General features: G+C 43.2%; 1 protein-coding gene across 1 annotated transcript in view; it reads left to right on the top strand.

Moving 5' to 3' along the window:
- Nucleotides 1-20,899, top strand: part of CAMKMT (calmodulin-lysine N-methyltransferase) — a 334,629-nt gene that overhangs the window by 13,861 nt on the left and 299,869 nt on the right. The window contains exons 2-3 of the mRNA XM_018576285.1: nt 4,005-4,180; nt 15,391-15,455. Coding sequence (XP_018431787.1) covers nt 4,005-4,180; nt 15,391-15,455 — 241 coding nt within the window. The remainder of the gene's footprint in view (nt 1-4,004; nt 4,181-15,390; nt 15,456-20,899) is intronic.

Below are 20,899 nucleotides of genomic sequence, written 5' to 3'. Positions count from 1 at the left end.
ATTGTATAATATAGTTATTGTGTCACAGAGGTCTGTGCCTTTTATCAGCGGAGTAGAGACTGATCTATTTAAATGTTTCAGCAATACATGTCTGCTATTCCTTTAATGTGAAGGCTTTTTAAGTTTTTTTTCTTTTTTATAAGAATAGTCGGATTGCAGGTTAAAGTTTACCTGTTATGTTTACAAAGTAGAGATAGTCTGTTTGAATGCTGAACCTACACTGCCTGTCCCAAAAAAAGTCACACACTCTAATATTAAATTGGACCGCCTTGAGCTTTCATTACAACCCACATTCACCGTGGCATTGTTTCCATAAGCTTATGCAATGTCACAACATTTATTTCCATTTCAGAGTTGCATTCATTTTTCACCAAGATCTTGTAGTGATGACGGGAGAGTCAGACCACTGTGTAACATCTTCTCCATCACGTCCCAATGATTCTGAATGGGGTCAAGGTTTGGACTGTGTGGTGGCCAATCTATGTGTGACAATGATGTCTCATGCTCCATGAACCACTCTTCCACAATTTGAGCTCGATAAATCCTGGCATTGTCATTTTGGAATATGCCCAATGTGCCATCAGGGAAGAAGAAATCCATTGATGGAAATACCTAGCCATTCAGTATATTCTGGTAGGCAGCTGACCTGAGTTTTTTGGGGTTATAAACAATGCTGAACCAGACCTATTATCCAGTAAAAGGCTCTGACCTATTTGCTTAGCTAAATCCAACAAGAGCACCAGTTACAAAATTAAGTAATGCTGTCGTGAGAGGAATAGAGGGACCTTTTTTGGAAATGCTATGTGCTTGGCTTTCTAACTTCAGATTGAAAATAGCATTCCTGACTTGCATACTAGTTCTCAGGTCAGTGATTCCACAAGCATAGACCATTGACTTAGCCTAAAAGCAAACTAGCATTTCCAGTAGACATGTAAATTTCGTTTTGTGCCCAATTTTTTTAAATTTGGACATTTTAATGTATTTGAGTTTTCAAATGAAACAAATGCCGAATGTAAATGAATCCAAATATTGCGGTAACAAAAATTCAAAAGGCAGTTGGCTATTGCAATAGACCTGCGAAAGAAAGTGATTTCTCAGGTCCGCTCCTCTGCCGTGGGCACCCAGGTTCCTATAAGCTCCCCTGCACGCATAGCCCCACAACTCCCGGGCAGACTGGCTATTGCTCCCGCAGAGAAGTGGACTTGAGAGAGAAAGTTCTCTCAGGTCTGCTCCTCTGCTGATTAACAGAAAGCAGTGGGAGGAGAAATAGCCTGCTATTGAAATAGCCAATAGCAGGCCGTCTATGGCTGCCCCCCTACTGCCTGCTGTCAATCTGCAGAGTAGCGGACCTGAGATAGAAAGATATTTCTCAGGTCCGCTACTCTGCGGAAGCAATAGCCGATAGACATCCTGCTATTGACTATTTTCATTTACATTGCTGGATGAATCTACATTGTGGGACATTTTTGTTTGTTTTTTAATAAAGGATTTGTCAAAAACTGCATAGTGTTTTTATTTACGATTTGTGTTTACTTGGTGAATGAGTAAGGGTAACAAACTACACTTACTCATTCACGTGGGGGGACGACGACGACGTCCGGGTGCTCCCTTTATTAAAGGGGACACCCAGATTCCTATAAGCTACCCTGCACGCAGACCCCCACAACCCCCGAACCGGGGTTGTGGGGAAGAGGCCCTTGTCCTTATCAACATGGGGATCCTACCCCATGTCGAGGGCATGTTGCCTGGTATGTTGAATGGAGAGGGGGTGGGCGCATGCTCGGCTCGTCTCGTCTCTTTTCTGCTCTGCCGGGGTACTGCTCAGATGAAGAGTCTGGTTTGGGGGGGGCACTCTCTCCTTTTTTTGTGGAGTCCCCCTTAAAATTTCTACCAGACCTAAAGAGCCTGGTATGAATGGGGGCCGGACAAATTATTAAATACAATATTTCAATTAAGTGTGTTCTATAGGTGTTGAATATCCGAAACAAAAATGAGGGATTAATTTTTATCTTGTTATTTTTGACTGAAGTTCTGCTTTAAGGTATACAGTATGTCAGCCCAATCACTAAAATATTCTTAAAGAGACACTAAATTCAGGAGTTAAATCTCAAAAAATTATTCAGGTACCACATTAACAAAAACGTATCTCATTTGTCTGTATGTTTATTTATATATATATAAAGTGGATATAATATTTATACATATAAGCTAGCAAGTATATATCACTCGTCTGTAGATCCTCAAATCATCTCTGAATTGGTGCTGACACTGTCCTTCCTTCTGGAAGGTGGCTACTTGTTCCCCATGGTTCCTGTGTGTGTTGTAAAGCTCCAAGCTCACTCATGTGATGGACTACAATCCAGAAGGAAGGAGAGTGTCCGCACCAATTCACAGATGATTTGAGGATCTACAGCCGAGTGATACACAAATAAGATACATTTTAGTTAATTGTTAAGGTACTTGAATGCATTTTTAAGGCTCCATTCACACCAGGTCGGTTCATGGCGGTTTTTGCACGATTTTTTTTGAAATTGTGTTTTTGGGCTTTTTTAATCAAGTTTCTATTGAAATCTATATGGCAAATGCGCTAATCACGCTGAAAATGTAGCTCAGGAAGCAGTTTGGGTGGCAGGCGGATTGAAACGCGCGATTGCACGTGTTTGCGTGAACGGCCCCATAGAAATAATCATTTCAGGGAATATCATGAGCTCAGTTTTTGAAAGGTTGAATTTTAAGAAGTGTTGTGCCATCCAGACGGATATGTCAGTTAGTAGATTAGTGACACGCAAGGACACTGAGGGGGTGAGTTGTGGAGTGGAAAGACATATTTGAGTGTCATCGGCATAGAGATGGTATTGGAAGCCATGTGAGGCTATTAATTGACCAAGGGAGGAAGTGGAAATAGAGAAGAGAAGGGGTCCGAGGACAGAGCCTTGGGGACCCCTACAGATAGAGGAAGAAGAGGGGAGGAGTTAGATTTGTAGGTGAACTAAAGTATCAGATATCTCTGCTTTAAATATGTTTTATTAACAGATTACATTTAGCTTCCCCCTTTTACTGACTGGTAGAAGTGAATGGCTATCCGCAGCTTATAATAAAATAATACCTGGTGATCCTGGCATAAAGCTCCTTGTATATTGCTCAGTACATTGATGTCGAGATCCATCCAGCTGCGGGATTGACAGCTGGCTCTGCCTATTCAGAGGCAGAGCGAGCTGTGCCTGCCCCCTCCCCTGTCCGTTCCGCCGGTCAGCGATGGAGGACTGCACAGGGGAGGGGGTGAATCCCTGCAGGGAGCCGTCAGTGACAGTCACGTCTCTCTACAGGGATAGATCGAGAAGTGAGCAATCGACGGTATGTGTTCACTCACTTCCCGATCTACTGAGCCGACCTGTGACAGTTTCATTGTCACAGGTCGGCTCAGATTATAAGACTCAGTGAAAATCACTCGCCTCCTTTTTAAATAAAATTTTTTAAAAAAAGAATTGAAGCTTAAAAAAAATGGGACTGAAAGGTGGACCGAAACTTAAAAGCCAACTTGGGGTTTACCTTATTCTTTTTGGAAATCTTTATTTTATGTGCTAATAAAATGTAAAATTTTGGTGTAATCGGTACCTACCTCCTGTGGTTCCCTTGTTTGTAATATATATTATATGACAGATGGTGCTCTCAGCAGTTATATTTGGGAAGTCTAGGGATCCAGGATAAGGATTCAACACAAAGGGGGAATTTATCAAAACTGGAGCAGAAGAAATCTGGTGCAGATGTGCACCGCAACCAATCAGGTTCACTCTCATTTTTAAAGCTTAATAGAAAAAACTGAGAGAGAAGCTGATTGGTTGCCACAGGAAACTGCTCCAGATTCTGTCTGCTCCAGTTTTGATAAATGCCCCCAATGTCTTTTTCTTAAATCGAGACCACTAAGTGCAAAAAGAAAATTTGCTGAAAGTCCTCCATTGTTTCTTTCAGACCCTTACACTCCATTTTCTCTTTTTTTTATCTAGGCACTAAGAAAGCGACACCTAGACGAAGAGAACCTACAGAAAGTATCTGTTAGAAGGTTTAATTCTTTTCAGCTTTTCTCAGTAACTCAATTAACATCAGAGAAGACAGAAAATGACCAGTGCACTTGGCTCCAATACAGAAGTGTGTTTTACCACGAATACAGCGTGTGTTTAAGGTAATCACTTGCACATTATCCCATAGGTATCTCTGCACGTACCTGGTTAGGAGCACATTATCCCATAGGTATCTCTGCACGTACCTGGTTAGGAGCACATTATCCCATAGGTATCTCTGCACGTACCTGGTTAGGAGCACATTATCCCATAGGTATCTCTGCACGTACCTGGTTATAAGCACATTATCCCATAGGTATCTCTGCACGTACCTGGTTATAAGCACATTATCGCACGGGTATCTCTGCACGTACCTGGTTAGGAGCACATTATCCCATGGATATCTCTGCACGTACCTGGTTAGGAGCACATTATCCCATAGGTATCTCTGCACGTACCTGGTTATGAGCACATTATCCCATGGATATCTCTGCACGTACCTGGTTATGAGCACATTATCCCATGGGTATCTCTTCTCGTACCTGGTTATGAGCACATTATCCCATGGATATCTCTGCACGTACCTGGTTATGAGCACATTATCCCATGGATATCTCTGCACGTACCTGGTTATGAGCACATTATCCCAAGGGTATCTCTTCTCGTACCTGGTTATGAGCACATTATCCCATAGGTATCTCTGCACGTACCTGGTTAGGAGCACATTATCCCATAGGTATCTCTGCACGTATCTGGTTAGGAGCAGATTATCCCATAGGTATCTCTGCACGTACCTGGTTATAACCACATTATCCCATAGGTATCTCTGCACGTACCTGGTTATTAGCACATTATCCCATCGGTATCTCTGCACATACCTGGTTAGGAGCAGATTATCCCATAGGTATCTCTGCACGTACCTGGTTATAAGCACATTATCCCATAGGTATCTCTGCACGTACCTGGTTATTAGCACATTATCCCATCGGTATCTCTGCACATACCTGGTTAGGAGCACATTATCCCATGGGTATCTCTGCACGTACCTGGTTATGAGCACATTATCCCAAGGGTATCTCTTCTCGTACCTGGTTATGAGCACATTATCCCATAGGTAGCTCTACCTGTATCTGGTTAGGAGCACTAACCTAGGCTGGGCCTTTAGATTTCATACTACACTGTTTTATAAAACCTTCAGTTGTGCTGAAGAATATTCCCTTCAGATCATTTTCTCTAGTCACCTTCCAGGACAGCATTAGAGAGATAGGCTCCTCCCACCGGAAACAGGAAACACATCACCCACACCTAGAATAAAAAGAGTACCAGCCTAGCACACCTCAGTTATTTTGTGTTTCCTCCGGCCGAGCAGGACATCGTAACGTTTGTTATTTTTCCTAGGCCTACGTGCTAGCGAGCAGGGGCTTCCCCCCAACATGGTACAGCAGAGGGTCAGTGGACCTGGGGTACCTATGGAGGGGGGCTTCCGGGACAGCCCCAACTGTCCAAAAGAAATTGCCTATGGTTTTCCGGCATAAGAGTATGCAGGGCAACCAACCTGTTGGTGTAGTGGACTCAGATACCCAAGACGTGGTAATTCCATCATTTTGCGCCAATCCAGCAAATGAAAAGGAGGCTGCGCTACAGGGCATCGACGTACGTCGATGCGTATTGGAATACCTGGACAAGACCAAGGAGATTCGGAAGTCCAATAATTTGTTTGTGCTGTTTTCTGGTCCTAAGTCGGGGCTAAGAGCATCTAAGAGCTCCATAGGGAGGTGGATCAAAATGGCCATACACCAAGCATATGATCTACAAAATCTGAAACCACCACAACAGGTGACGGCACACTCCACAAGGGCCTTGGCCGCCTCCTGGGCTGAAAGAGCGGGGGCTACCCCAGATCAAATTTGCAGAGCAGCAACCTGGTCCAGTTTCGCTACATTCGTCAAACACTATAGAGTGGATCTGACGTCAAGCCAAGATCAGGCTTTCGGAAGGAAAGTACTGCAAGCCGTGGTCCCGCCCTGAATTGTAAGTATGGTGCTCGCTTATCCTCTCTAATGCTGTCCTGGAAGGTGACTAGAGAAAATTGGAGTTACGTACCTGGTAACTCTGTTTCTAGGAACCTTCCAGGACAGCAGGGATTCCCACCCGATTAATGGTGCGGCTTGCTGCGAGATACCGTACTTTGTGAGATTGGAGTACATATATACATATGTATAAATTCTGTATGTGTACATCTTCCATGAGACTGAGTTTGTGATGCGGTATCCTTCGGTTCTTATGTTTTAACTGAGGTGTGCTAGGCTGGTACTCTTTTTATTCTAGGTGTGGGTGATGTGTTTCCTGTTTCCGGTGGGAGGAGCCTATCTCTCTAATGCTGTCCTGGAAGGTTCCTAGAAACAGAGTTACCAGGTACGTAACTCCAATTTTTTTTGATGAATGTCACTGCTTTATTAATATACACTTTAAAATGTCTGCAATACCTGCACCTAAATCTGCTCCATTGGCTTACTTTTTTTTCGTTCAAAACGTTTTTATTGTTTCGTCATTTTGTTATTACGATATGCAAACTCAAATAAACAGGTTTTATCATGCCCACTGCAAGTGGCAATTACAGTACATGATACATACATTGTATATAAAAATGTAAGATCATGTAAATTCAAAATGATAAAATTGTAAAATTATAAAACATAACATCAGTTCAGGCGAAGTCCAATACAAATATACATTTTCAACATTGGAGGCAGTAACCCGTTAGTACGGACTTCAAGACAGGGTCACAGAGGAGTAGCCTGAGCTAACTGGTTCCAAGGGAGGGGCACCCCAAGATAGGGGGGGAGGGGAGGAGACACAGTGGGGAAGGAGAGGGAGAAGGGAAAGGGAGATGGGAGGAGAGGAGGCAAAGTATAAGATCAGAGAGGTAGAGACATACAGCCTCCCTTCCGCCCTTCAGATCATTTTAATACAATTCAAGGATTTTTGGAAACATTTCATCTCTCGTTTCTTTTCTGTAGATATTGAGTTTGGTCATTGCCTGCCTTTTTGGAGAATTTTTCAAAATAAGTGGGGGGGTTTTGGCTTTGTCTAGTCCACATTTTACGATCGTACCTTTTTTATTTGTGTGAAGTCTAAGTGCCCATTTGGACTAGAGCATTTTGGCAACTTGGGTTTTTACCACACGTTGATACAGCAACACATGCACCACTGTTCAGTCTGCTGCGTTGGCATTCATTGTGAATGGAACCCAGTGCGCTGTACATTAGCGGCCAGCATACCACATATGCACATGGTCTTTGTTGCTGTGTTTTTCATTAAAAAAAGTGTTTGATTTTTGTTTTGTTTACCCGTTATCCTAGGTGAAAGGGCTGCTTTAACCCAGCAGACTTTAACGCAAGTGCATTCACATAAAAATTGCGTGAGCAACACTCCTGTAGTATACCAATCCCATTATTAGAGTTGCGTGACCAGCCTTCCTGTAGTATACGCATCCTTGGAACTGTGTGACCAGTGCTCTTGTAGTATACCGACCCTATGTTTGGAATTGTGTGACCAGTTCTCTTGTTGTACACCCATCCCATTCTTGGAATTGTGTGACCACTGCTCCTGTAGTATAGCCATCCCATCCTTGGAATTGTTTTATCACTGCTCCTGTAGTATACCCATCCCTTCCTTGGAATTGTGTGACCACTTGCTCCTGTAGTATACCCATCCTTGCAATTGTGTGACCAGTGCTCCTGTAGTATACCCATTCCATCCATGCCTATTCATTCTTTGGAATTGTGTGAGCAGCGCTTCTGCAGTATATCCTTCCAGTGCTTCCGGGGTATACCCATCTCATCCTTGGAATTTCCTTTTTTTTTTTTTTTTTAGTACACCCATTCTTTTGCCTTCATGGAGAAACACGTTCTATTCCCTTGCATTGTGTTGCATTCTGCAGAAATCACACATTTCCCTCTATAAGCAATGTTCTATCTAAATGGCTAAGAGTGCTGGAGCAACATGTGATGGGGCCATTGTCACGAACAAGGGAAATGTGGGTACGATAATGCCACGGGCCAAAAGCGAGGATACATTTTTATTTTTGACTGGAAGAACTCTAATTATTTTGGTAGTATGTGACCAGTTACACAATAATGAAAATAATACTCTTTTTGCTTATTCATAGAATTGGAGGGAGGGGTTTGATTTTGCCTTAAACCACTTACTGTCCGGAGAAATTTCTTACTATTTGCACACACATGATAACATCTAAATTTGTGGCTAGAAAACGGCTAAGAACCCCCAAACAATGATATATTTTCTGAAAGCAGAAGCCCTGAAGAATAAAAAAAATGCTAGTTGAAATTTTTTATGTCGCACGGTATTTGCGCAAATGTTTATCAAACCAGTATTTGTAGGATAAAATACACTAAAATGAAATTTAGTGCACAGAAACAGAATATAATATCCAATTTTTTGGTAAAATATGAAAGATAGGGTCACGCCGGCTAAATAGATACCAAACATGTCAAGCCTTAAAATTGTGTTCGCCCGTGAAGCTGCAAAAAATTTTAATACCCAAGACCATGTACATAGAACACTCTGGTTTGTTATACACTACAGTGTATTGACTGTAATTGCCAAAAAGCTGGTAATAGGTTAAAAAATTTCAACAATGTTCTATAGAAAGGGATTTTTTTTTGTCTTCCATACATTGATTAACCCTTTCGCTGCCAAGGACGTACGGCATACGGAGCTACAAAAGTGCTTCCTTTTTTTTTGTGCGCTGATACTGATTTTGGTGTGTTTTAACAATTGAATTGTGTATTTTTATCGGTTTAATATTAATTTGAGTAACATTTGCGCAATTATCGCACGGCCTACAAATTTAGTATCACCATCTTTTTATTCTACCGGGCCTGCGCTTTCAGAAAATATATGGTTTGGGGGGTCTTTTACAAACGCTAGCAACGCAGCAGTTGAAAATCAAATCAATAGGAAAAAATTTCAGAAAATTAAAAAATGGCTTGGCCAGCTGATTTGAAAAATGTTCCGGAGGGCTTGGCAGCGAAAGGGTTAATAAAAGTCTTAGATGCTGAGTTCTCCACACTACCAAGAATGTTTTTTTGTGTGACTTTAGGCCTTGTCTGTTTCTTAAATCTGCACTTGCATTGGTCCCATTGTTTTCCCTGACCTTGAGCTCATTTTCCTGCACTTCAAAAGAGGAGCATTAGGTCAAGAGCAGCAGGGTACAGATTCAGCAGTTGCCATTGCAATTAAAAATGTACACCATCTGAAGAATGAGATCTTTTCACAGCGTTACGACTGCACGGCAGTGCAAATCTATGACATGTGCATCGAGCCCTCTCTCTGCAACTTCCGAGCATGAACGAGCCGTATGACTGGAGTACACATGAAATGGAGAATGGCAGCTATTATTTCTATGTCACACTTTACAATGTACAGTCCCTGAGCTGATTGCGTTTCAGACCATTGCCTACATTTCCATATCCGGAAATTCCTTTATTTTAAAGAATGTCTAATATTTATATGAAAACAAGGACGTGTTTACAAATTGTGTGGTCAAGAAAGTGAACAATCCTCCTTCTGGTGGTTGTCCACCTCACACCTCTGCTGATCGGCTATCCTGCAGTCAGTGAAAACGCAGCGCCAATGTAACATGGTCGCTTGGGGTTACTGAACATTTTACACTATTCTTTCTACCACTTTGTTATAAGTCTGTAGCTCGGGATCAGTTTCACTAATAGAAGAGACAATGATATGGCCGCTCTTTGCTGCTTCCAGGCCGCTGCCGGTATGTGACCAGTCAGATGAGTACCTGTTTCCCCTGCTGCACAAGGTGGTTTCTCCCACCGACTTGTATGTGCTGTAGAGACATATGAGCTAGTTAGAGAAACCACAGCGTGCAGCAGGGGAGCAAGTATTCTGCACACCCACAAGTGCAGAATATGTGTAGTGGCTAGGTAGCAGAAATGAGGTGGCATTTCAACACATGGGCCACCGGAAAGGGGAGTCTAGTGCCTCTTCTTTTAGCTGCTGTTTAATTCTATGCAAGTTACCCTGTACTGTCACAGTTACGTTAAGGCAGGGGTAAGCAACAAATCGCATCATGCCTCTACCTCTGGCACTCGTGGCTGTCATAGTTTTGCAATGCCTAATGGGACTTGTAGTTCCACAACAGCTGGCGTGCCGTGGTTGCGTACCCCTGCTTTAAGGTAGCATATAAAGCTGAACTCCAGGATGTTGTCCAAATATTTGTGTATTTCGTCTTGATCTGTGCAGTAATCCAGTGTAAAGCTTTGCCAATGTACAAATAGACCGGTCACTGCTGCTCTCTCTCCTTGTGCCAGGTGACTGCAGGCAGGCAGCCTGTAGTGGGTGGTGCTCTGCTCTCTGCACAGGCTATGTGCAAAACAGTGGTGGAATTGTGTGAGCAAGCCCCTGTAGTATACAGATCCCAGCCTTGGAATTTTGTGACCTGTTTCCCTGTAGTACACCCATCCTTGGAATTGTGTGAGCAGCGCTCCTGAAGTATACCCATCTTTGCCTATGTGCTGGAGCTTCCCGTAATAAAGACCGGTCGCTGCTGCTCTCTCTCCTTGTGCAGGGTGACTGGTCTCGTCTCCGCCCCTCCTGTAGTTTTCTGAAGGCAACCTTTGGTGGGTTGGCCTGCTGGGTGTCTCCCACAGCACTGCTATGTGTAGCAAGTGATGATGTCACTGCTAATTTACAAGGTAATAACTGGGTGTTTGGTGCGCACAAAATGGATTTATATCTTTTGTAGCTATTGAGAAATATATTTACATGAAAGTTTTTATGCCTGGAGTTCAGCTTTTGGGAGTGTATTTCCACTATTATTTTCTCTCAGTAGCATGGCTTGCTCATGATATCCTATGGCAGCCTGCCAGCCTACTAAACTGTAATGTAAACACAAAGCAGGCGGACAGAAAGATGGCTGAGGTCAAAATGCTAATACCTGGTTTGAATGATTTTGAAGGTGAATTTCTCCACATTGGCTGCAGCTACTGACGTCAGCGGAGACTTATTTGCTGGTTGGTAAGAGTACAAACAGGGCCATCACTACCTTTTATGCCATCTGAGCCGGCCACAAGAAGGCAGCTGAGCTTTTAGCAGGCCGAGAGATGGCGGGTACGCGGCCGAGTGGGAGGCGGCGGGTTGGCCAAGCTATCACGGAGGGTAGGGGTATGGGTTGGTTGGTGGGGTGGTGGGGGTGCTGCTATCTTTGCTGGGGTAGATGCCAAGGGTGCCACACATTTACAAGGATGTTGAGGTTCATCAGGACCCGATCAGGTGATTTTGGTAGGCAGACTCTCCCTCTTATTTCAGCAAGTGTTTAGGCACGACTTATCACACTATCTGAAGTAGGTAAGAGAACTGAACTGTGTTTGTTTTTTTTTCTCAGGAAAACTTCAAAGCTGAACTGAAAGCAGATATTAAAGCAGAACTCCGGTCAAAACTATATATACTCCACTGATCCTTGGAGCCGAGTTGCTCTTAGACCGGTCCCCTGCATTGCAATGGTTTAAGGATCCTTGATTCATCACGTTCTATACACAGTGTATAGGACTGAGGGACATACCATCGCTGGAGGGAGCGTTGTCACAACCGGCTTGGCTCTGAGGATCTGGTGGGTATAACTTTATTTTCCTCCTTAAACCAAAACGGGCACTTAACTCTTGCAGTGCAGTGGTAGCCCCACTGCAAGGGTTAATGAAAGTTTTGTCCGGAGTTCTGCTTTAAATACACCAAATATTGCAGTTATGTATTAATCAAAAACCAATAAATTGTATTTAAATGCAAAAAGTATTAATTAGACTTGATGTCAGCCTCTTGTAATCCCCCGTACAGCAGCCCTCAGACTTGGAGAGGGAAGGGCAGCAACAGGGGCCATTCAGATTCCCCTGCATGCACATATGCAGGCAAGAAACAGACTGACAGGAAGAGTGTGCACAGTGATGATCTCATCAGCCTGCTGCTGCCTTTTCACTGTCCAATCTCAGGGTGAGGGACAGGAAAAGGAACAGGCTGTATTGCATCTTTGCAGAAGCAAAACATTGTGTCACGGGCCTGGCTGTGGTGTCTATCAGGGCCGTGTAAATCTCAGTACTGGATGGACAGAAACACAAATACTTTGGCAGGTTAGGGTTTGTTCACATGATGTCCAGATTCTGTGCAGACCAGAACAGTCAGCTCCTGGACCAAAACCACATCCCAATGTATCCCTATGTGATTTCTGGGCTACAGTTCACACCTTTTGCAGTGCTTTCCGTTTCAGCCCCCAAAAAATACTGCATGTCTTATTTTTTTTTCTGATCCGGAACGCGCAAAATGCTTCAAATGCACAGAACGCAGCTGAAAGCCCATTTTAAGCTAAAAAACAAACACCGGAATGCGGCAAAATCACAGTAAAAATGCACTGCACTGCGTTTGCAGATGTGTTCCAGACTTGGTGTGAACATAGCCTAAAAAACTCCCATATATGTATTTCAGTGGTTTGCCAGTGGATTAGCTTTACTTGCTCCTACACAAAAGAATAATAAATGCACATTTTTTTTATTTTATGAAGCTTGCATTTATTATTATTGTTGTTATTATAATTTAATTTTTATAAAAGGTGGAATTTCCCTTTAACTTCTAAGCCTGTGGATTGTTTGTCTCAGCTGGTTTATACCCCCTCTAGTGGATGAAGTTCAGAATGAATTATGTACATGACTTTAGTACATGCCAGCTTAAACCTTCAGATAACTATTTTTAACGTCACCTCTAAGTCACAGGCTTCCCTGGAATCAGATTGTTTGAAATGCCATAGCGGCCTGCAGAGCACAATTTACTCCGCATTACATAACTCTAAACGCTTTAAAGACCACCAGTCACAATTGGGATTATGGATTGGGATTATTGGGATTATGTAACAATGTGAATACTTGGTTGTTAATTATCATATATAAGAATACTTATGTGTAAAATATATATGTTTTTACCTCCACATTTAGCTTTACATATTCTGTCTGTCTCTGGGTCCTGAGAGCTGGGAAGTCATCTGACAGTTGCTGCTGATTGCACACAATACTAGGCTCAGTTCCCTGTGCTAACACACCAGAATAAGGATAATTATGATCAGGAAAGTGACAGTAAAGGTACCCATACACCTTACGATTATCGGACGATTTTCGTATGCGATCGACTTTTTGTCCGATAATCGTATGTGTGCATTGCAGTGTCCGACCGACATTACTGTACAATCGTACGACTTTTGACGGTCAAGCATGTTTGGAAACTTTGGTTGAGCGAAGCTTTTCGTAAGGTTGCTGGCATTTCCGTCCGTCAAAAGTCGTACGATCTACACTGTGCTTGCGCTAACGAAAATACGGCAAATCAATTACCGCATTTCGTCCAGGTGCTTTTCGTTAATTACGGCTAAATTAATCTTGCCATCATCGGGGCAGGATGGGGCTGCCGTACGAAAATCGTACGACTATTCGATCATCGGACGAAAGTTCCGTCCGATAATCATAAGGTGTATGGGCACCTTTAGGCTCACACACCACAGGTTACAATCTGACTATACAATCTATACCATCAACTTTAGATCTCCCATAGCTTTGTAATACGAGGACCTACTGAAACCATACAATCAGGCGGGAGCTTGCACTAGATACTTGTTGGTGGATCTTATGAGATTGTAACGTGTGTGGTGAGGTTTCATTTTACATGGCTGAAAAAGGGGTCCTTATCGTTGTGTTAAAAGCTTTGCAAATTGAGCGTGCTGTCTCCTGACTGCACGTAAGAATATCACATAACGGCTCGTTCACACCTTACTTGTGTTAAAGAAGAACCGGGGCATTTTGTTAGTTAACCCATTGGGGCTACCCCCTGCACTTCAAGAGTTAGCTGCTTGTTTTGGAGGAAAATAAAAAAGTTATACTCACCCGATCCTCCAAGCTGGCTTGCTTGCTCTTAGACCGGTCCCTGGAGCCTCGCTCCCCCTATGCTGCAGTGGTCTAAGGTCATCTATACAGAGTGTATAGGATGTGAGGACACCAAGGGACATACTATGCTGGAGTGGAGAAGGATACAGGCAAGAGGGAGTACTGTCACAGTCAGCAAGCTCAGAGGATCAGGTGAGTATAACTTTGTTATTTTGCTCCCTAGACCAAAATGAGCAGTTATTAACCCTTGCAGTGCAGGGGTAGCAAGGGTTAATAAAAAAGTTCTTCTTGAAATTGCATGTGTTTTCATGTGTTGAGGCATGTTAGGCAGCCCATTCATTTTGAGTGGACTGTTCTGTTAAGGCACAAAAATTGGTTCTTCACTTTTTTTTTTCAGTGCAGTGAACCGTAACTCCTAATGTTGCATTCATTGGATTTCAGTTTTCTCAATCAAGATAACTCCGCATCTTATGTGGGCGTTACCTAGGGCAGTCTGTATGCAAATACATCCCACCTAGGGCCGCTTACCCCTCCAAACTGAGCTCCACTCATCCATATTTGCATAACTCTTCCCAAAAGCCAGACCACTGCTTGCATCAGGGCTGAGGGCTCTTGAGAGGAGTACTGTGGTAGGACCCCCGCTACCGCCTCCTAACAGCCATGAACCCCTTGCATTTGATAAAGAAGCACAGAGACACAGAGATGATGTCACTAGGACTAAAATAAGATATGTAATGAAAATGGAAAGGTTTTATTTAAAAATCTCATTAGCATGTTGCTAAAGGGAGGGAGGAACAGGAAAAGTAAAAATATAAGCGCACTAAACTTCAGCTTTAAAAATATTTTTAATTAAGAGTATATACTTTTTGCTTTTCTCTTCCAAAGGCAGTGATGGGTCATTCTTATTCCTGGACAGATTACTATGGGCCCAGGCCGCCATTGTGATGCAAACCCAGGGGATGTGTCCATGACAGCCTGGGCTCATAGGAAATGAGTTGAATGGCGCAGGTCCTCATTCAACCCAGAAGAGTGGTGACATCTAGTGGTGGGAGAGGACTTTCCGTATCAAAGCAAAAGCTGCTTTTTTAATTTATAAAACTGCTCTGCTACTTTCATTGGTATTTTTTACAAATGAACTGGAGTTGTGCTTTTAGAGGTAAATAAGCAGTATAGCACAGAGCCCATTCATAGAACCAAGGAGTGGATGTATAGGGGGAGATAAAGGTGTCCCAGCTTGGCAGTGGCAGGTACATTTGCTTGAATGCAGGCTTTTTTGTTTGTTTTTTTATGACTTGCATTCCTCTTTAAATTGTCATTAGTAATACCGCACGAGCAACGATTAAAAACGAGTAATTCAAATCAATATTTTATTTCAGGCACAGCACAGGAGCTCTAAATGTTTCTGACATCCTGACAAGTTTTGACAATACCGGAAATGTGTGTAAGTTCTGTTTTCATTGTTACGTTTAAACTCCGTGCATTGTTTTCCCGCGATGCCGATTTCCATGACAAAAGTGTGAAAATTGTTGTGATATTTTTACGATATTTAATTGTTTTCCAGTGCAGCAGGCACTGCAGGCTCATGTAATCCAGGCTCTTTCAGTCAGCAATTATGAATGATCTGCATACGTTTTGACAGGCTTCGTAACTGCGAGGGGAAGGCAGCTGGTACATTCAAATAGATTAGGCCGCAGAAAGCCTTATGGAATGAGAAGCTAAAGCCTACTAACTGAATACACTCCAAACAGTTTGTACGCCCGGGGGCGAAAGCTTTATGAATGGCAAATTTATCTGCGAGGTCAAATAAGAGGCAGATGTGCTAAGCTTTGTATAAATATGTCTACATTATAACCGCGTTTCTCCAAACTAGGGGAATTCCTTGCTTTGAGGAAAGGAGCTGATTGTGACTGGAGCAAAATGTGGGAAGAATGACACTGACATGGCAACAAATAATAAAGGTTTAGTCCGACTTATCTCCTGTAATTATTTAGCACATTTCACCGTGTGCGCCAAACCAGCTTCTCATCAACCCTTTGACTGTCAAGGACGGATTCTAAATGTCACGGCTGGCCCTCTGTTAACTGGCCAATGACATATGCAATATTTCAAAGCGATTGAAAGAGTAAAAAAATAGTTTTATTTTTATATCTGTAGACTGTTAGTGAAGCTGCTTTGATTACTTCTTCATATAGCATAAGTAGCCACCATTTTGTTATCGCATCCATTTTTTATATTAATACAATTATAAGAAAATAAAAAACAATTAAGAAAGATTAAAAAACAATCAGACTATTTACCTAATAATTTATGTGTATTTTTAGGGCCATTTGTAATACTAAAAATATGAAAAATAAGGTTTTTGTGTGTAAATCACTTAATTTAAGTCCTGACATTACTGTGGATATGTGTATGGGTCTGTAAAGCCATGGCTCAACACATGGTACAACAGCCAGACAACTAGCATTTTTTTATTTCTAGCAATGGCAACTTCCATATTTTATCGCAGGTTATCGTTGCAGGTTTCATTTAAAGCTTTGTTTCCCACACTGGTCTTACCGGAAAATGTATGCATTGCAATAATTGAACTACTGGCTGTACATATGTACCATTTCCTTCAAAGCATGCACTTTTGGTGAGACTGGAATACAGGTTTGGGAGACACACCATTTAAGTATCAGTGCAGCTTCAAGAAAAATTGCTGTCCTGGATATGGCAGTACACTGTCACAATCTAAATATAATAGAAATTATTTTCCCAGTGCCTCGTCTGTATGGTCTTGGTACAATGTCTATATCCTGGATGCAGAAGAGGTGGCCGCAGGTCAGACAGGTACTGTGGATAGATGGGGTGGGGGGGTTAGAGTAAGACCGGCCATATACTGTATATCTGAAGAGCTATATTAACACACAGCCCCCCATTACCAGCTCTAATGAGTAAGAGTGCCAGTTTTCCCCATGCCAGTATTTAATAGGCCTGGCTGGCAAAAGTACTTGTCGCTGATGTTGCTAAGAAGAAGAATAGGCCGTTCTTTTGTTTGTTTTATTTTTACAGAAATGGTGGTAAGGAGTACATATGGGTCTGGGATGTTTTTGTCTGTTGTACTGGTGCTTAGCTGCGGCATGGGGTGAGATCTGTGTGTTGGAAGTACTCTGAGACAGAGATAGCTGTGTATGGCTACAACTTATAACTGCACATGTAACACCATGACTAAAGTCACCATACGGTTACTATTTAGGAAGATTCGGTTGGGGGAGTGTACACATGCTGCAGGTCCCATTCTAGGAGACGTCAATGCACGTTCCGCTGTGTAATAGATTTTTTACTTGCTGGGATGCAGAAAGCACAGGTGGCTGTAGCAGTCATGAGAGGAGTCAAGTGCAGACCTACCATGGGGTGTGTGTGAGCGGAGGCAGCTAATTGTATTGAGGGGGCTAGGGAGGGGTCTGATTTCCCCCTGTTTGCTGGAGTGGAACCCAATAGCAGGGAACAATACCAAAAGGAGAGTCCAGGCTAAGGTACAAATAGGAAATCCAAGAATGCGTTGTCGGAGTATAGTCCAGGTCAAGGCAGGCAACAAGTATTATAAACAGGAAATCAAACCAGGGGTCGATAACCAGGAGATCCAAATTGTGGGGATGGAAGGCAGGAAACAGGAAAACAGGAAACGAGGCTTCATAGCTGCTGTGGGTATGGCAGAATAACTCCGCAACAAGTCTTGGCTTTGGCTGGAATTTAAACCCAGCAGTGACCAGAAACACCCCTGTTGTCTGGGCAACAAGGAAGCTACAGGTCCCTGGAAACCAATGGAACGGCTAGGAGAGAAGGTGTGCACGCAAGGCCCTCCCTGTCAATGATCAGCACCTGAGGTGACTAATAGGCCATGGCAACTTCACGTACATGCACGCACCAGCAACCAGCCACTGCCATGCACCAAATCACCCCAAGAAGGACCCTACGATCCCCGCCGTGCCCACCGGACCCCAAGTAAGAGGGCACCCCTGGTCCCATGACAATGTTATACATTTAGAAACTTGCATCAGCCCAGCTATAACTGGTTCTCTTTAAGAAGCATAACCAAACAACTAAATAATTTTTTCCAAATAATTGCCCAGTAAACATGAATGTCTTCTAGCAGAAGCTAGCAGTTAAGTGAACATACTCCCCGCCCCCCCCTCCTTCTGACTTTTCTGAGGGCATCATAGTGGCCAACCAATCACAAAAATTCACAATATGATAACTCTCACTCTGGTGGAAATTGGCTAGAACAAGGGAAACAAGTAAAATCTGAAAGCATGTACTGACTGAGCCAAATGGCTTCCGGGTTATCCACTCATAGGATTGTGCTATTCAATGCATGCAACATTTGGGCCATTTGTTCAGTGGTTTTCCCCAAATGGAAGCTCGCTTGTGGTTGAGAAATGTGGTTCGGATGGAGGCTGGAACAACACCGCCACTGGATGCATCCACCTTCTGTTGTGAGCGTAGCATGGGATGTGTGATGTCGTTGTGCCACCAATCCCTTTAAAAGTAACAGTCTGTGTTGCACTGAACCAGTCTATAGCCTTGATTCTCAACTGGTGGGTCGTGACCCAAAAGTGGGTCGCGACCCTGTGTTCAGTGGGTCGCCGCGTGCCTTCCACTTTTCTAGGTAAGATGCTCTTCAGCCTCCCCCTGGTGCAGCACTGTCAGTTCTCGCGCTAAGCAGCCATTAAAAATATGCTGCCCGTCACCGTGTGTCAGCTTGAGGTGGGGTGGGCTGGAGCTATGTCCGCGAGAGAGCTCTATCCATACATGCATTGCTTACAGCTCCCTCGCATGCCCTGTAGAGGTGCCTGGACCGGAGTGATGTCACGTTCTGGCTCCCAACACTTATACAGAGTGCGCAAGGAAGTTGTACAAGCAATGTACATATGGATGGAGCTTCGTCACAGCACAGCGGCCCACACTGGACCCCAGGACGAGAATCCACTTCAGTTCTCGTAAGGTAGGGAGACGTGTATATGTGTGTGAGATTGTGTCTGTGTTTTTAAGGGCCTGTTCACGCTAGTACAGTGTGATAATCGAACAGTACTGTGTCATTAATGAACTGTACCACGCAATCGCATCTACTATGCATTCTGGTTCGGGAGGTGCGTTGCCATTCATTTGAATGGCACCCAAACGCACCTCCTACCCACAGTTCAATCGCCTGCACCGAAACACCGGTACCACAATGCCGTGCCTTCCATTATAGTGCGACTTGGGTCGCGACTTAATGAGCACGGACAAATGTGGGTCCTGAGGTTATACAGGTTGAGAACCACTGGTCTATAGGGTCCAAACATTGCCTGAAACATGGCAGCTGGCCAAAAACTATTTGTGGGCCGCTACAGGCTGTTCTTCTTTGATGCATCTCGACATGGCTAGACCACATTGCATATGGGCCTCTTTTTGTCTGATTGATAGAGCAGCTATCATTTGTCCATTGTAGGTTCTTTCTTTAAAATTAAAAGGATAACTTATTGGTTGCAACAGGCAACACAGAAATTTCAAGCTTTTTTTTTTTTTAAAAGAGGCTTGTTGTACACGGAACAGAGGAATTGCAGTCAGATGATTCTCGGGCTTATTGTACAATGAACAGAGGAATTGCAGTCTGGTAATGATTTTCCAAGGTTCTGAAACAATATGTACCTCTCATGTTTTAGTAGATGAAGATATATCCAGGACATCAGCCTATGCTAGAATCCCTAAACTATTGCCGGTTCAATAGGAGAGGGAGCAGCAGAGGGCGCTACTGTCACAGCTCCGCATCATTCCAGCTAACACAAATAGGGAGAGATAGGTAAAAATCCGTGCTTTGTTTTCCACATTGCAGTTCATATAGTGCTTCATGTTGTCATTGTTTATGGTGTGTGTACAAAGAGCCTATTGTGTTTTTTTTCTTTTTATTCAACTTTCTTCATAGAAAAAAATGACAGTAGCAAGGAGGGGGTTGAAAACAGCATGATGTACAAGGTAATTCAATCTGTCTGCTGTTTATTGAAACAATAACAGCTATGTGATAAAACTAAAAACCGTTTTGGTTTTGTATTGCATGTAAGACTCTTGATATTCATGTAAAGAAGAACTTTGATCTTGATAGATAGTTTGAGAGCTTTAGATCCATAAGCATAACTTATTAACTGTCTCTGTTGCGGATGCTGTAACAGGGAACCAAGAAACCAGGCAGAAGCGTAAAGTGCAGGTTAAAAAAATTAAAGGAGCTTACTGAAAATAACAATAAACAAAATGGTAAAAACAATGGAGAAATTGCAGGACATCGTCAGTGCCAAGCCAGGGGTCAGATGCCAAAGCGGGTAGTCAGCCGAACCAGGTCAGGGAACACAGAGTAGAATGAATGGAAATAGTAGCAGAAGTCAGGAACCAGGAGATCAGTCAGCCAGAGCCAGGGTCATACATGGACAGCAGGAACAACAGCAGAGCAGTAGGTAGATCTGAACACACGCAAAGGCGGAGACTGAATGGACAAGCTGCTGGTTAAATAGTGAACTGGTGTTGCATCATCACTCTGAGACAAGAAGTTGCCAGTAGTTTGCCAGTAGTTGCAGAATGATGATGTTTACTGGTTTGGTCATAAGAGGGCGCCAAAAAGGAATGAACAGTCGACTCACTGCAACAGAAAACAGACGGCAGCCCAACAGGACAAGGAAGCATAAGAAACCCTGGCATGCCGGAAGTGCTACTAATGCTGATTAATATACTGGACATTCAGACTAATTTGGTTTCTGAGCAAGAGTACTCAAACTCCTAGTGTCTCACTTTTTAAAATCCTTGAATATATACATGGCTGCATGAGGAGCGTGCTACTTTGTGCCTCCAGTGGAGGCAAGCTATAACTCCAAGCAC

Source organism: Nanorana parkeri, unplaced genomic scaffold (genome assembly GCF_000935625.1).
Source record: "Nanorana parkeri isolate BGI_ZX_2015 unplaced genomic scaffold, ASM93562v1 scaffold63, whole genome shotgun sequence".
NCBI lineage: Eukaryota > Metazoa > Chordata > Amphibia > Anura > Dicroglossidae > Nanorana > Nanorana parkeri.
Note: the sequence above shows the minus strand (reverse complement) of the source record. Positions and strands in the feature narration are given on the sequence as shown.